The sequence below is a fragment of the Narcine bancroftii genome, chromosome 2 (genome assembly GCF_036971445.1).
Source record: "Narcine bancroftii isolate sNarBan1 chromosome 2, sNarBan1.hap1, whole genome shotgun sequence".
NCBI classification, from domain to species: domain Eukaryota; kingdom Metazoa; phylum Chordata; class Chondrichthyes; order Torpediniformes; family Narcinidae; genus Narcine; species Narcine bancroftii.
The window spans coordinates 250,745,074-250,762,611 of NC_091470.1; the positions used below are offsets into that span (position 1 = coordinate 250,745,074).

General features: G+C 45.3%; 1 protein-coding gene across 3 annotated transcripts in view; it reads left to right on the forward strand.

The window, feature by feature from the left end:
* The window catches only part of atp9b (ATPase phospholipid transporting 9B), a 346,140-nt gene that overhangs the window by 72,784 nt on the left and 255,818 nt on the right, over positions 1–17,538 (forward strand). For 2 of the 3 annotated variants that reach the window (XR_011352129.1, XM_069920813.1), the window contains exons 2-3: positions 7,075–7,146; positions 8,047–8,220. Coding sequence is in view for 2 of the 3 variants with exons in the window: in XM_069920813.1 (XP_069776914.1) it covers positions 7,075–7,146; positions 8,047–8,220 (246 nt within the window). In the remaining variant the exon portion in view is untranslated. The remainder of the gene's footprint in view (positions 1–7,074; positions 7,147–8,046; positions 8,221–17,538) is intronic. The other variant, XM_069920814.1, reaches the window with a different exon arrangement.

Genomic DNA, 17,538 nt, shown 5'->3' on the forward strand with positions numbered 1-17,538 from the left:
GGGTTGTACGTGAGTAGATTTTACCTCCCAACTCTAATTTTCTAAGCCCAGATAAGGTGTGCACTGCCTCAGACACAGGGTGCCCAATTAGCAGACTAGTTACGGACAGAACCAGTCCCCGTACAGTGGGTTGGGCGGAACGAACCAATCTGGTATGCATTCCGGCTGTGAATATCTCTTCATCAGGGCTCCCCCCCATGTACCCACAGCCTTAAACGCCCTGCATACAAGGCAGAGGCCAGAGCCTGCTGACGAATTACTGCTACACCCTCCTCTGGGGTGCCCCAATTGTTCTGCAAATGTAAATCCCAATTGACTGGTGATGGGTATACTCGTAGCAGGGCATCCCCTAAAGTGGCAAGTAAGTAATCCATCTCTCTTCCTCTGCCCCGCAGCTCATCAGTGACCCGGATATCAGTAGTCAATGTTCCTAATCCCAACAATTCCTCAGGGGTTAAATATACATTACCCCCTCCTTGCTCCCAAACACGCAGGAGCCAGGCTGCCAGAGTTTCTCCTGCCTTTTGCCTAAATCGATCTCCAATGGCAGCCAGCTCTTTTATAGAGAAGTCACGGATCATTGACGGCTCTTGACCTCTGCTCCCACTTTGGCCCACAGGGTCCTTTGCCCAGTGGACGGGACGAGGCCTAGGCCATCCCGTAGAGGGGGTAGGCCATAGAGTATAAGCAGGGGTTCGGGTATTTTCCCCTGGGTCCGCTTGGGAGATCGGGGTATGTATCCCTTCAATCTCTACCCTTACATTATCCCCCTTCCGTCTGTTTGGGAAGTCTGCTGCCTTATGGGACGGGCGTGAACAGCGGGTGGAGAGGGCACTATGTTAGGCACAAGCTGAGGAGTATCTGCATTATTACCATGGTCATCATTCCAGATATTCCTGTCCCATTGATCAATTACATCAGGATCGTCGCCATTTCTTATCATGGCACCAATACGATGTGGATCGAGTTCTACTCTATGTCTTTCTTTATTTGCACAGAGCTGCTGCTGGAGTTTAATATTACGGCAGATTGTTTGGACATGCTTATCCTCCCATTCTTTGGCTCGGTCCTGACTGGTGCAAACAATCTCGCTCATCATGGAACAGTGTTGTCGCAGGGCTTCTAGCTCCTCCTCTAGTTGCTCTCTCTTACGCTGAGATTCTACTCGCTGAACTGATTCTGCTTCACGCTGAACGGCGTGGCGTAAGGCTGTGGCCAGCAGCCAAAAAACGTCCGTCAGCGTCCCCTTTTTAACAGGAAATTTACTTTCTCGAAGGAGAGTGGCAACCCGCTCTCCTAGAGGTGCACTTGATGGATCTAACTTCTCATCCCAACTGAGGAGTGGTCCCAACAAAGACAGGGTATTGGCCAACATGCCAAACCAATCGTCTTTGGAAGTCCATCCCGGAATCAAGAACTGCTCAGGGCTGTGAGAAACAGAAGTACCTTCACAGATTTCGCTCGAGACAAAAATTGAGAACAAAGAACATTTATTGTACAACAGTGCAAAGTTGGGTGCTTCCCCTTACCACGGGAATACACACACATACTGGGGCTCACCCAACTTTTATACAGTTCATTTCAGTGTAGTGGTACCCTCCCCCCAACCTTAACATTCTTCTGCCTCCTGGATTGGTTTGGCATTTGGTAATTCTGTCTGCCTACATGCAATTCTGTAAGTAAACTTGAAAGACCATGGGGTATCCTGTCTGGGTCCCATCATGTCATTGTCCTTATTCATGAATCTGCCTTTGTCCTTATTCACACATCTCAACCCCCCAGGACTTACTAATTCTATGTGCAGAACTTGCCTATCACTATAAGACCCTTATTCTATTATACTTACGTAACCCTTCCTCACACTCTTATCGGAATTCATCCCTACTCAGCACTTACTTAACTTCCTCTAATCTAGTATAGTATTCCTTATTTCATTCATACTAGCTTTACTTCCTATATTCTATTATCTCTCACAGGGCTCACCACTTTCTTTCGGCGAAACATCTTGAGACCAACCCTGCTCGCAGCGCAAATTGTCTTGAGTAAACTTTTACCTCTCATTTTATTCGTTTTAGATTGGTCACAGTGTTTGAGCTACCGAAAGAAAATAGACACACACACACCGAGAGCAGTTCAGTTTATACAAGTCTTTATTACTAAATCTAAAGCTGAATTCACACTACAATATGCAAGCCCTTCCCAATTATACTTATCAATGCCTGGACTGGTCCCAACTGCCGAAGCGAGGCAACGACTGCACACTTGTAGTAGGTTGTCGGGGCACCGGTAGTAGCAGCTTCTCCACCTCCCTCGACCGGGACGTTAACTGGACTCTTCTTCTTGCTGAGAGATGTTGCCACCTCTTGGAGAGTCTCAAACTTCAGCAGTGGGACCATGGCTATATTACCCAAAAGTTGTTTACTTCAGATCTTATCTCTTTGAACAAATGATTTAACTTATCTTCAAGGGTCTGACAGTCTGCGACCAACAAAAGACAACCGCATTTCTGGGCTTCATGGTGGAAGTTGGATAATGTCTACTGATTCATATCCCTGGGCCCCATAGTGTAAATTTGATAATGTCTTCTTGATTCACTGCATACTCTGCTCCATGGTGGAATTTAGGTGTGTCTACTAAATATGCATCCTGGTCCTCATGGTGTAAATTAGATTATGTCTGCTGATTCTAAATAACAAGCAGGTTCTCAGCCTTGCAGTTGCAAAAGTAAAAAAAACAGTTTAAATCTTCCATTACACACCTCTGCACTGCTGCTGCCAGTCCCCGACTCCATTCTCACCATAACCCACCGAGACATTTTACATTTGTAAATGGTAAAAAAAAAATTGTAGAGCCCGAGGTCCCTGCTCCTGCCCGGGAGCCTGATGTTGAGAATGGAGTCGCTGACTCCGTGCGGCTGCAACTGATGCTGAAGACTTGGACCCAGCTCCATTTGGCATCTTCCCAGCCAGAAGCAAAGATTTTTTCTCCCCCCCACCCCCCCACTGTTATTGTGATCACTTGCTTAATTAACAGATTTGACCCTTGGCGATTGGGGTGTTGTAACAAAGTTTGGGTTGTTGCTGGGAGGCCTAGCACTTTCCTTGTCGTTGCTTTGAGACATTGTTCAGAAAATTGGTGGGTTGTCTTGTACAACTGATTTGAGCTAAAACCATGAAATTCAGGCTGAAACTGGTGTCTCATCTTATCTGGATATCGTCTTCTCTGCTGAAATAAATGATAATCATTACCTCCCTCTTTTGCTTCAAATACATGAATATAGATCACAAACAGCCCTGTGACACACTATTGGTAACAGATTTCCAATCAGAAAAATGTACTTCTGTAGAGGTAGCTACAAGCACAAACACCACAGGACTTTGGGGTTTCAGTTGAACTGCTTTATTTGAATTTTGCCTGTGCCCCTTTAAGGACAACAGGAGTTCTGCCCCACGTGGCGGTGATGTCATCACGTGGCCTTGGGCGCAAGCTGTGGCCTAAGCCACGAGGTAACAGCAAGCCCTGACGACGCTATCTTCCTGCAGCTGCCCCACTAGCCCGACGATATAAGCGGGGCCGGTTCTCTACAAGATATGTGTGCTGCCACACAACCCTCCCACCCCGGAATCAGCTTTTGCATCTTGCCGTTTAAGTGACTGACCCATTCGTTTAGGTTGGGCTGTCCTCACGGTTTGGTCCAAGTCCAAATCTGCCAGTTTCAGTCTATCAACAGTAAATAACTCCTCCCTGCCCCCAATGTCCAGTGTAAAAGTCTTTCCTGAACAGTGTAGGACCTTATACAGGCCCTCATATGGGCGCTGCAGGGGGGTAGAGTGCCAGCCATGCCGGATGAAAATGAAATCGCTAGGTGTCTGCCATGGTGGGGGTGCCAGCGAGGCGAGTCGGTTGCGGAGGTCGGCGAGTAGAGTTGGGTTCTCATCTCTGGATTCTGTGCCTGGACCAAAGAACTTTCCTGGCAGCGACAGCGGGGAACCATAGACAAGTTCCACAGATGAAACCTGGAGATCCTCCTTCAGGGCAGCTTGGATGCTAAGCAGGACTCGAGGCAGTTCATCTGCCCAATTGGATCCTTTGAGCCACATCAGGAGAGCCACCTTGAGGTGCCGATGGAAACACTCCATGAGTCCATTAGCCTGGGTATGATAAGCTGTGGTGTGGTGCAGCTTGATCCCCAGGAGGTTTGCCAGTTGCACCCAGAGGGTGGAAGTGAACTGAGTGCCCCTATCATTGGTCATGAGAGCCGGGACGCTGAACCGTGTGTTCCAGTTAGCGAGTAGGGCACTGGCGCAGGACTCAGCAGAAGTGTCTTTCATGGGGATGGCTTCCGGCCACCTTGTCGTTCGGTCGACCATAGTCAGGAGGTAGCAGGCATCTCTGGACACTGGTAGGGGGGCCCACTATATCGATGTGGATATGGTTGAATCTCCTGGCTGGCAGGTCAAAATAGTGTACAGGGGCTCTGACATGGTGCTGGAATAGAGGCTTGGCAATGCGTACGATTCCTTGCCATCTGGGCCACTTGTTTCTTTAAGCCGTGCCAGACAAAACGTTCCACCACCATGCGCACTAATGCCTTGATGGAGGGGTGGGCCAGGTTGTGGACCATCCAGAATGCCTGTTACCTCCATTGTGGGGGGACTACTGGGCGTGGGAAGCTGGCCGAGACGTCACACAGTAGCATGTCGTGGCTGCCCGGTAACTTCAAGTCTTCGAGGCGCAGACAGGTGATGGCGGTTTGGAAGGCTTGCGTCTGTTCTTCCCCTTTCTGGGCCTGAGCTAATTGGGTGTAGTTCAGACCGGGGGATAAATTGTGAATGGTGGGCCTTGAGAGTGCATCAGCAACAACGTTGTCCTTACCCACCTGGTGTCAGATGTCGGTGGTGAACTCCAAGACGTAGGAAAGGTGCCACTGCTGGCGCGCCAACCAAGGGTCCTTTGCCATGCTGAGGCCCTCCATAAGTGGCTTATGGTCATGAAAACAGTGAAGGGCCTACCCTCCAGAAAGTAGCAGAAGTGCCTGATGGAAAGTTACAGGGCCAGGAGCTCCCTGTCGTTGGCACTGTATTTCAGTTCGGGAGGTTGGAGGAGCCAACTAAAAATTGCTAGAGAGCGCCACTATCTGTCGATCGATTGCTCAAGGACGCCCCCCCAATGGCTGTGGTGGACGTGTCCATTGACAACGTTGTGTGGGCGTCAGGCTGTGGGTGGGCCAGTAGGGTGGCGCTGGCGAAGGTGTCTTTGGTTTGGGCAAATGCTGCTTCGGCCTCCTTTGTCCACTTGAGAGTCTTTTGTTTCACCAAGTTTAGGGTAAACAGTGGGCGCATTATGCGGGTGGCCCCCAGGATGAAACGGTGGTAGAAATTAACCATCCCTGTGAACTCCTGAAGGCCCTTGAGAGTGTTCGGCCTGGGGAACTGCTGTATAGCCTTGACCCAGTCCAGTGATGGTGCTGCCCCATTTGCAGTGATGGTATGGCCCAGAAACCGCAATGACTCCTTTCCAAACTGGCATTTGGCCATGTTGACTGTGAGGCCAAATTCTGCCAGGTGAGTGAACAGAGCGCGTAGATGGGTTTTGTGCACATTGTGATCTCGACTGGCGATGAGGATATTGTCAAGATAAATGAACACTATCCAGATCTCTACCCACTCTGTCCATGAGCCGCTGGAACGTTTGGGCTGTGTTTTTGAGACTAAAAGGCATTTGCAGAAATTCTAAGAGGCCAAACAGGGTTATGATGGCAGTTTTGCCAGTATCATCTGGGTGGACAGGGATTTGGTGGTAGCCCCTCACCGTCAACCTTCGAAAAGATCTTGCTGCCATGCAAATTGGCCGTGAAGTCCTTAATATGGTGAAACTGCGCCTGTGCCTGCCCGAACGAAGTGTGTGGACGATACGTCCAAAGGGGGATGGGTTTCACTGCCGCAGGATTGATCGCCATTGAATCCATAGCCGGAGATCAGATAAATGTCTGGGCTCTGCGGGGTCACCCGGTAGCTACACATACTGAAACACACCACAGGACTTGGTGGGTTTCAGTTGAACTGCTTTATTTGAATTTCGCTGTGCCCCTTTAAGGCCAACAGGAGTTATGTCCCACGTGGTGGTGACGTTATGTTGCCTGGGGAGTGAGCTGTGGCCTAAGCCATGAGGTAATCAGCAGGCGCCGACGGTGCCATCTTCCTGCAACTGCCCCGCCAGCATGGCGATACAAGTGGGGCCGGTTCCCTGCAAGAGATGTGAGCCACCACACTTCACTATTATTTGCCTCCTATCACCGACCTTGCTCCATTCACATCTCACCACCCACCTGCCGACTGAACAGGATTTCCTGTGTGCATTCTATTTTTATCTGACTTCTCATTCTTGTTTGATTTCTTGAATGTGCAATTTCTAACACTATCATGGGTTCAGAAGTTAGTGTATTTCCAACCACCGGTTTTGACACACACTATTCTACCCAGACCTGCAACTACAAGCAGTTAACATTTCCAACATTCTGACCTTTGGTACCAGGAAGCAGCAGCCAACAGTTCATCAGAGGTTGTCAATCTAAAAGACAGACAAAGCTTTTTGCTGGATATTTTGATGGGGGGGGGGGGGGGGGGGGGGGGGGAGGGCGGGTAGATGTGCTATGGCAGCACTACAACTCCCAGGAGGCAGAGAACTGCCATGTGACATCAGCGCGTGATGACGTCAGTGCGTGATGACGTCAATGCGTGTCGAGCGTGTGATTCTGGGTTTTAAAAGGTTGCATGGGTGTTGAAGAATAATTCTGCTTGATTCATTGTAGAAATGCCTTTTGTGGCTGTTTTGTTGTGTCCACTGCAATTCCAGTGGCCACAAACTGAATGTTTCTAACCGGGAATGAATGTTCTGAGATATAGCAGTGTTTTTTGAGGATCAAGATGATGGGGCTGAAGGACTATAAAATTTATTTGATGGTCTCTTTTGGTTACTTCTCTCTATATTTGTCCTGAACAAATAGGTTGGTATGGAAGGTTAGGACACAGTGGATAGAAGGAAAACTAGCTAACTGGATTTTTTTTTTTAAAGTGGCAAAAGGAGTTGCAGAAGGCACTTTTTCCAAGTGGAGGACCATGACCCAGTGGAGTGCTTCAGGGTTTGGTAATAGGACCTTTATTTTATATATAATGTGCATAAATGATTTGGACAAGGATGTTTGTGGCAAGTTTGCTAATGACGTAAATATGTGCTATGGTGAACAATGTGGAAAGTTGTCTGCAGAATAATCTGGACCAGATGGAAAACTGAGTTAAAGAATGAGAAGTACAAGGTGCTGCATTTGGGTAAATAGAACCAGGGCAAGTCTTACTCTGTTAACGGCAGTACGCACAAGGGTGTTCTGGACCAGAGGGACTGAAGGTTGCAGGTCTCTTTAAAGATGGTTGCAGAGATAGGCAGAATAGTGAAGAGAGCATTTAGGACGCTTGCTTTCATCGGTCAGGAAATTGAATATGTGTTGAGATGTCCTGTTGGAAATATACAAAATGTTAGTGCGGCTGCATTTGGAATATTGTCTGGAGTTTTGGTCACTTAGATGAAAGAAGGATATTATACAGTTCCAAAGGATACAGAAGAGGTTGGCAAAGTCATTAGGATTTGGGAAGTTATCCTGAGAGACTGGCAAATTCTTACTGCGGTCTATAAAATCATGAGGTCCATTAATGAGGTGAAAAATGGGAGGCATGTTGTTCAACATGGATAAGCTGGGCCTGTTTTTGTGCTGTAAGACTCTGATGCAGTCTCAGTAACTGCAGTGAAATAATGTAGCTCCTCATTGCAAGTGAGTTTGCAAAGGATGTGGTTTGTAACAATAGAATTCATAAGTAATGACACTTGGGTAATATTAATGTATTTAATGTATTAAAGATAAGTATACAGTACAGTTAAGTATACAGTTTTATCTTTAAGCCAAAATCATTTTCACCACATTCCTTTGAATTAATACAAAATGCAGAATGCATTGATGGTGCTAGGTTAACTCTGTTTAATTTTTGGACGCAGGTATCAAGTAGAAGATGAGTCATCCAGTTTAGATGAGATGCCTTTGATGATGTCGGAAGAAGGTTTTGAAAATGACGAGAGTGACTACCATACATTACCAAGAGCTAGAGTTACTCAGAAAAAGAGAGGGCTAGGATGGTTTGTATTTGGCGGATGGAAATTAATTTGTACCAGGTAAGCTTATTCATTCCATTGTTTTTCCTTTCCAATGAACTAATATAAAGTATCCAATGAACTTGTTGTGTTGGGAAGAGTATCTGGTTCAGTGGGGTCACAGAGATTGGACACGTGTTACAATCAAATGTAACTTTAACACACAGGAGACAAATGGGAAAACATTAAACCGTGCTCAATAACTAGTTCACTTAAGCAACGCTATAGACATTCACCTCAGACCTAGGCTGCACTCCAATAGTGAATCTATATTCCACACACCCCCACCATACAGCCCCCCTCAACTGGGGTGCAGCTCTCTGCTGGTACCGACCTATTACAGTACTAACGGCTTAGCTTTAGTGTAGTGCGCACCTTACCTGTGATACTTCCAGCGATGTCCACAGGAGCAACCTAGCGTGGAGCAATGTCAGGGGCTTTGACCACGAGGCAGAGAGAAAGAATGTGCTGTGCATTGATGTTATCTACAATGCTAATCTGTGCTTTTAACCAATAGTGTCCCGGGATAGGAAATGGGGGGGTTGGCTTTTCACTCTTGACCACTCCTAACTGTGTTACTTTCAAGGAGCCATCCCCAGGATTAGGTGACATCATGAGGTATCGAGTCATGGTGGACCTGCCTTAAATCTTGATCAATTATTATGATCTTGTATTTTAACAAATTAATCATGCATTATTATAACATAATTAAGCTTTATGTACAGCACAATATGAGCCCTTCAGCTCCTGTTGTTGTGCCGACCTATACAAACCATGATAAGGGATTATGGGAAAGTGGAAACAATAAATATAAATAGTGGACAATTTTTAAGCAGGGTGAGAAAGTTGGTAGTGCTATAGTGCTTACATATATATGTGGCATTGAAAAGTTTGTAGCTCTATAACGCACAATTTATAGAGCATGGGAAAGTTTGTAGCGCTATAAGCACTCAATTTAAACAGTGTGCGAAGGTTGGTAGCAGTATCGCATACAATTTATAAATACTGTGGGGAGGGGAAAAGTGAATGTGGACCTGCCCTATCAGATTTCCATGCGGGAGAGAAAGGGCTGCATGCATGGAGCATTCATAGAGGGGTTTCTCTGCCACATGGCATTATGGGAAGTTTGCCATTGCTTTTTTTTTCCACAGTCTATAAATTGTGCACTATAGCACCACCAATTTTCCCACCCTGTTTAAAAATTGTCCGCTTTTGCTATTTATTGCTGTTTATTTTCGCTTCTCTCTCTCTTCCCCCACCTCCCCACTGTGATTTTTCCCATGGCAAAGTTTATACCTTCATTTTAATCTTATCTTCCTGCACTCATGGATAAACTTGGGTCATTTCAATCCCACAATGCAGTTACCCCTTTCACACTTGTCTGATTGCAATGCTGGTGTTTGTCGCCGCGGGGATTGTACTAGGGGTCGAGGCCATCAATCCCTGTCATGAGATTGCATCATCTGACGCCAGCGTTGAACTGATTTTGCTTTCACACTTGGCACTTTAAAGGCCAATTGACGTTTGATTCCTGCAATCACTTCCAATTTCCTGAATGTGGTTCAACACATTATCACTGCAGCTCAGGGTGATTTTAAAAATGAGAAAAACAAAAGATCCATTACAAATCTGTGCCAGGAATGCGTTTAACAATAGATACAATTGAATGTCCAATGCTGAGGTTTAGGTTTCCATGGCAAAAGCTCTTGCCTCTCTTCCTGAGAGTTCTTTGAACAAGAGGTGACTTACTGGTTGCTGGAGCAGTGCGAGCTGAAGTCAGTGATGGGATTGCAGCAGTATGTTGAGATTAGCATTTTGTAGACCCTCATGTCGGAAAGAGAAACTGCTTGAAGGGTAGTCTTCGCCCATGTGGGGTGGGGGGAGGTGTTTGGGAGAGCTCACAAGATAGATTAATTAGGGGCCACTTCCAGTGGGGGAGGATCAGAAGGGAGGCTGATCCTAGCTGGAGTGGGCAGTGTTATGTGGCTCTCCCCCCACCCTTGTGCAATGCTTTCTTCCGAGAGCATACACGTCCCATAAGTCACCGGCAGGGTGAGGTCACCAAACCAGCTCAACCCTGAAAACCTGTCTGGATGCTCTCCACTCTATGTACTCTGACTCTTTCAGGAGGGTAATAGCTTACGGACAGCCTTCCTGGTTGCCAGTCCCATGAGGTACAAGACCACCCATCTAAGGTTGGTGGCAACCAAATTGCCCACCAACAGACCAGTCATCTTCATGCTCCCTAGGAAGTGGTGCTTGAGTGTACCCCTGTAAATACTCATGATCAGTGCCTACTCCCTAACAACCTGCAACCCAATGACAATGGTGTGCCATTGCAGCCGGCAATGTTAGCACCATTCTGTAAGGGTCGAAAATCTGGACCAGACCGCAGTTATTCCCATATTCCCATCATTGACCCCTTCTGGCAGAAGCTGCAAGGCATTGCCAATTGTCTGTTGGTCATACAGACAGCCCAGGTTGCTCACTTCCCGATGGGAAAGAAGGAGCTGGCGGGGGCGGGGGGGTGCCCCTCATCTCCCAACTGAAGTAGCAGCATGGCTAGGTGTCCCCCTTGCTGCTGGTTGTATTGGTCCCCTTTTCTGGATAATTCATTAACAGGGTAGTCCCAGGACTTCATTATTTCACCATTCTCCCACTTTTGGCTACCTCCTCCTTTTGGAGGATTAGTGGAGTGCCCTCGTGGTGGACCTGGGACCGTGTGGTCACTGCTTGAACTTGTAAAGGCTCAAGCACATAGGGGAGGTTATGTTGTGGGACTCAGTTTCCTCATGGTCATACCCATCCCCCAACCATGTGTTGATTTCCTCCCCCCCTCACCCAAAGGACAATTGATCGGACTTTCCCTGGGTCAAGCAGCAAGCCAGACCAGCGAGCTGCTTGCATCTGCTATATTTCAATCAGATTGGAAACTGCCTCCATGACTTTAATTCCTAGGTTGGTCACTTACTCTTGGGAAATCTGATTTTTAGACTGCAATTTTGGGAAAAATCACAGAAAAAAAATTAACATAATTATTGCCCGTGTGGTCATTCATAGTGGCCACTTATTTTTAGACTGCAAGTGCCTGAGTGCACAATCCTGGTGGTTGCATGCGGGGTAGAGTGGATGACCGTCAATTAATTTTTCCGGAACAATTTACACTGCAGGTTTCTAAAAGGTTGTAGGAGTCCTGCAGGATAAATCGCGGTGCAGGAATTGACTCAAAATTCCTGCACATTCCTTGTTAGACTGCCCGTGTAGCGTCAAATTTCCTTGATTGTGCTGTTTCATGCCTGCAGTCTAAAAGCCATAAGTGATGCTGCAGGGATCCTATTTTTCTATGCGCCCTGATTACTTAACTCGGCCATGATACCCCACTGGTGCCTTTGTAGGGATATCAGTAACCATAGGCTTGTCCACAATTCCACCCCCCCAACCCTTGGGGAAACCCCAGTAACTCCAGGTGGGAGACCACGAGATGCCTTATTTTCTCTCTGTGGGGTCCAACCTGTTGACCCAACCAACTAGCGTGACTTGCCAGTCACACTGCCAAATTGCTGAACCCTTGATGGCTATTGGTCCACCTGGAAATTTTATAATCCGACCCCAGGGTCCTTTCCCTATCTGTGGGTCATCTCCTGCCGCCCCCGTTGGTGAGCAGGTAAAAAATCATACGCGCCCCCGGCGGGACTGGTGTGCGCGCCTGCACTTGTTACTTTGATCTTCAACTTCCACGTGGTTAAGACTCCACATGTGTTTTGCTGAAATGTTTTAAACCCTGCTCACAGCACCACTTGTTGTGTTGGGATGAGTATACAGTTCTGTGAGTTCACAGAAAGATGAATCTGGTCACAAGTGTTGCAATCACACACAACTTTATATACGGGAAACAAGCAGGCGAGAATGTTAAACAGTACTCTATTACTAGTTCACTTAAACAACGATATGGACATTCACCTTGGGCCTAAGTTTGACTCTGATAATAGTGAACCTATACTCGACATGCTCACACACTTGTGTGCACACACTACAAACGAATTCTTACACCTGGCTCCCTGTACCAACAGGGGTGCAGATCTCTGCAAGTATTGATCTATTGCAATATTATGGCTCAGCTTCAGAGTAGTGCACACCTTACCTACGGCACTTCCAGTGATATCCAGAGTAGTGACCTGGCATGGAGCGATGTCCAGGGCTTGGACCACAAGGCAGAGAGAAAGAATGTGCTGTGCATTGGTGTTATATACAGTGTGAATCTGTGTTTCTAGCCAATAATAACCCAAGATGATTTAAATTAGCCAACGGCAAGGTGTGCACTAATGTCCAACCTTGAACAATGAAGTTAAATGTTGGACTTGTGGAGCTTTCCTCTCCTCTCACGTCATGCGTAAAATTTAAAATTCCTTAAATAAGTTGGTGATTAAAATGGGAAACATCACTTTTTAAACATAAAACCTTAATGAGCCAAAGGAGCAAAGAATATAGTAAAATCACCAATATTCGGAATTCAGGCAACCCCAAGCAACTAGCAAAATAGAAAGAAATAAATTAAAAAAAAAAGAACATTTATCAGAATAAATAAAAAAATTAAGTAAAAGTTTAAAATTGTAAAAATAAATGTTCTCCGAAGTAGCATACAATTCCTTGATAAATATAGGAGAAAAATTCAGCCACTGTAAGACACTGGTTGTTCCCTGCCTGCAGCAGCTGTTTGAATAAAGTTTCACTAAAGTTGTGTTTGAATAAAATGGTGTCTCCCAAGATGAAGAGCTGGCTGATGCTGCTTGGTCCTGGGGTGACTCTTCCAAAGTGTCTCTCTATCCCTGCCTCATGAGTCCTGATCTTTATTAGTATATTATTAAGGCTTTGAATGTAAACTTGGTTTGAGGGGGAAGTATAATTATGATGGCAGTGTGGCGGCGCGCCACCGTGGAGATTGAGCTGGCACATAGCGCGACGCACGGAGTAGTAAGCAGCAGCATTACACACTGTGACATATTCCTTAACACAGCGAACTGGTGCGGTTGAAAACTGGAGCAGTACAAGACCAGCAGCCCTAAAATGGCACTGGCCAAGCTGCCCAGCTAACAGATCAATAACAGGCTGGGGAAGAAGGCTACACACATGCAAGAATGTTCCCTCCCCCTCTTGTTAATCATGTGGCTGATGTCAGCCAATCAAACAAATGGCGGGAACTCCAACTGTATAAAAGGAGTCTTTCCAGCCTCAATAAATCTCAGAGCTTAATCTCCAATGCTGCGAGTGTGTGTTTCTTTGTAACAGTCGGCTACAGCAGCACGAATAGAATTTAAATTTCATAAGTTATGGGATTGCCTGATTAAAATGAACTTTTCAGACCTAAGGATTACAATACTGATTTTTTTCAAATTTCTTTACATTTTGTACTGTCTTTTGAACTGTTTATTTTTAATGCAGGTGTTTTTTTTTAGGCATTGTAAATGTGTGTGTCAGTCAACTGGAAAATTCAGATCTGCAATCCCTGTTGGTGTTGGATACCTGGGATTTTACTGTATTTGGAAACCAGGGAAGGGCTGCTCAAGTACTGAATACATACACAAACAGAATCAGTCCAAAAGCCTGATTCTGTGCTCTGGATCCTGCAGGGTAATGATACTGGGAAGTACCATTCAAACCAAATTTTAAATAGTAGGGTGAAGAGCTTGTCAGAATGAGAAGAGCCAAATGTAACATTTCTATATTTGATACTGATAAGAATCTAAATAGAAATTTGAGTAATGGTGAGGATTTTGGATACTTTGACTATCTGAGTGATTGGGCAGTCACATGCAAGGTGGAGAACAATGCAGGAAATGTTGAGGTTATCCACTTTGGTAGAAAAAGCGTGGTTCAAAGAGATCTGTGTGTCCTTGAAATGAAAGCAAGTATGTAGGTGCTCCAGGCATTTATAAAGGCAAATGTTTTTTTGGCCGACACTTGTTGTGTCAGGTGCCAAGATGCAATGGAAAACTTGTGTGTCATCCAGGCAAGTCAACATTTCCTGGAGTACAAGTGGTAATGCAATATAAAACAGAAGGTCAGTGATAGTGTTATGGACAAACAGTTCAGATAGGACAATGCAGCTTAATTTTATTTTCTAATCCGATCAATTTTATAGTTGATAATAGTGGGGAATCTGGTGGTTTCTGTACTTCTTTCAGCGTATATAGTCCCTGAGGTTTCATCAGTTTTTGTGGATGCCCCATATTCTGCCCAGATCCATCACACCTTGTTATGGGAACTGCTCTGCCCAAAATTGCAGAGATTTGTGCAAAACAATCTCCTCCTCCATCGATTCAGTGTACATTTTCCAAGGTTCCTTTTTATTGTCATGTAATAATACAAAAAAAATTATGAGATAGTTTTGCCTGTCATAAAGGCAAAGAGGTGCCATTAGCATTACTTGTCCCCCCCCCCCCCAACAATGAGAGAAAAAGTCCTTTCAGAGACGTGAAGTGCCTGTGGATTTGCCTCCAATGCTCCCGCAGCCTCTGTAGCTGCACAGACTTGTGTTCAATCATTGGCAAACTGAGCTCTTGACCCAAACCTTCTCGAATCCCATTTCCAACACTTGGCTCCAATGATCCAGTACCCAGCGGCCCACAGGCTGACGTGAGTTCTTTGACTACGTTGCCAACAACCACAGCCTATGTGGGTCCTTCGGCTGCTGAGTTCAGTGCTGGTTCACTGCCATGGTCATCCTCTCTGTAGGATAGTCTCCCAGGCTTCTCAACAGGATAGGGTGGTGGTGGTGGTCTCCCATTTCTGGTACACTGCGCTGGTTGACTGCTCCCCTAGAAACTGCAACCCCTCATGGTTCCTGCCCAGCACAGCCATCACCATCTTGGGCACAGACCACTGTGGATGCAGGATTTTAAAGAAATACACAGTTGTCTTCTCTCGCAGGCAGTTTAAAGTCCGTATGGAGAGATGGGCATCACCACTAAGCAGTGTCACATTGCTGCCCCCTGCTCTACTGGGTCCACATCAGAGGTAGTTCTGCCTTTAAAGCTGTTTCAGCAGTGCCGCTTTTTTTAAAAAAAGCTATGCTTTGTGAGGTGTCTAAGGAGGTTTGGTATGGTATTTAAGACTTTTGTAAACTTCTACAGGTGTACCGTCGAGAGCATTCTGGCTGATTGACTCACTGCCTGGTGTGGAGGTGCCAACTCTCAGGTCAATAAAAAACTCCAGAGAGTTGTTACTTCGAACTGCACCATCACAGGCACCAGATTTCACTCCATCGAGGACATTTATGTGAGGCAGTGTCTTAAAAAAGTAGCCTCCATTCTCAAAGACCCCCACACCAAGGCCATACCCTCTTCAGCCTGCTGCCATTAGGCAAAAGGGACAGGAGCTTAAAGTCGAGCACTCAGCGGCACAAGGACAGCTTCTTCCCCACTGGCATCAGATTCCTGAATAATCGGGGGAGTTTGGTGCAGCGTGATGGCATAGGTGGGAAACATGAGGAGACTCCTCTCCCGACAGAACTGCTAAAAATCCGATTTTAAAAAAGTTATGTTTTTAAAAAATATTAAATACTTTTCATAAAGCACTGTTAACTGTAATAATGAGGAAAACAAAGTCTCAAACAGTTTAAAAAAAAAACCGACCCAGAAACAACAACCAACTATCGAAGAATTTGGGTCTACCTTCAAGATGGAGGCTGGAGAGTTGATTTCTCATCATCCGTGTCCACAGGGAGCATCTTCAGGAAAGGTACAGATTACTCCAGCGTCGACCCCTTGGAGCGCTGGTGAAGATGGCACTGGAGCCTTGAGATGTCTTCCTTCGGACTATGAAGAACAATTGTGCATACTTAAAACATCGTGCGTGTCCATTACATCAAGTTTGGCCTGTGGTGCAAAGGGGACCGATCTCTCGCGGCCCAGCGATGCTGGACCGTTGAGGGAGAGGACCAGAACCTGCAGATGTGTCAAGATGCAGCCGTCTTCAACGGAGGAAGAAGGTGAAGTCATCGGTGGAACTGAAAAAGAGGAGGCTTAACCAGGGGCAGAAGAGGAAACTGATACACAAGGGTAGGCCCTTATCTAAATATGTCCAGGAGAAGGCTGAAACTTCTCATTATCCAGACTCTGCAGTTCAATTAGATACTTACTCTAAACAAATTGAAATTATGTCAAAGCAAATGAATCAAGATTTTTCATCTTTGAATAATCAATTTACTGGTACAAAGGAAGAATTGCTAATCATTAAGTCTGATGTTGCAAAATGTGTGAAGCTGGTGGATAAAGTACAGGATAAAGTTAAGAAGATTGAAGAGGACTTTCATGATTGTCGCGGTGATGTTGAGCAATGTAACAGATGGAGGGTTCTTTTACTGGTTGGGAAACACACCAAAATTATTTGTTCAAGAAGATTAATGCTGTGGAGAATCAGAGTCGAAGGAATAATGTTAAAATTGTTGGATTACCTGAAGATTTTGAAGGGGTAGACCCGGTACAATTTTTTCAGAAATGGATTCCTGATGTTTTGGGAAAGGAATATTTTCCAAATGGTTTAGAGCTGGATAGAGCTTACAGAACAATTAGAAAGAAGCCCTTTCCTGGACAACCACCACTTTCTGTATTAATCAAGTGTCTGCGTTATTAAGATGGAGAACTGATTTTATGGGTTGCAGTTCAGAATGCAAGAAAAAATCAAGGTCCTTTGGTATGCAAATTTGAGTCTAGCTGTTATTAAATGTTGCAAAGAATTTAATTCTGCCAAAGCTGTTTTGTGGAAGAAAGGATATAAATTTGCTTTTTGATACCTTGCTATTCTTAAAGTTTTTCATGGAGATTTTCAATCCCAGTTTTTTTAGGAATGATACTGAAGCTCTTATATTTGCTAATTCTTTCCCGATAATAAACAGAAGAAAAGCCGAGAAAATCTTTCTCAACAATTGAAACCAGCTCAAGAGGAGAAGAATGGTGTGCAAGAGAGAGAATGTCAACAGTTGGCTGAAATTGACATTGATGATGATCAAGTTAACAGAGATTGGAAGGAAACTTATCATACTTGAGATGATTTATTTACTTTTTTTAACTGATTGTTCTGTTTGGGGGAGGTGGTTTTGTTTGCTTCTCCTTCTGAAGTCGTTAGCCACTTTGTGGCATTAGTCACTTCCTGTATAATTGATGGAGGTCGTACTGTGGTACAGTACTTTGTTGTTGGGTTTTTTTTTGTGTGGTTTCTTTTTTTTCTTTCTTTTGAGGAGATGTTTTTTTTTGTATATTGACCATGGATTGGAGTCCCACTACATGTGGCATAGAGGGTTTTGAGGTAAATTAAGATGATAACCAATTTAAATTTTGCTAC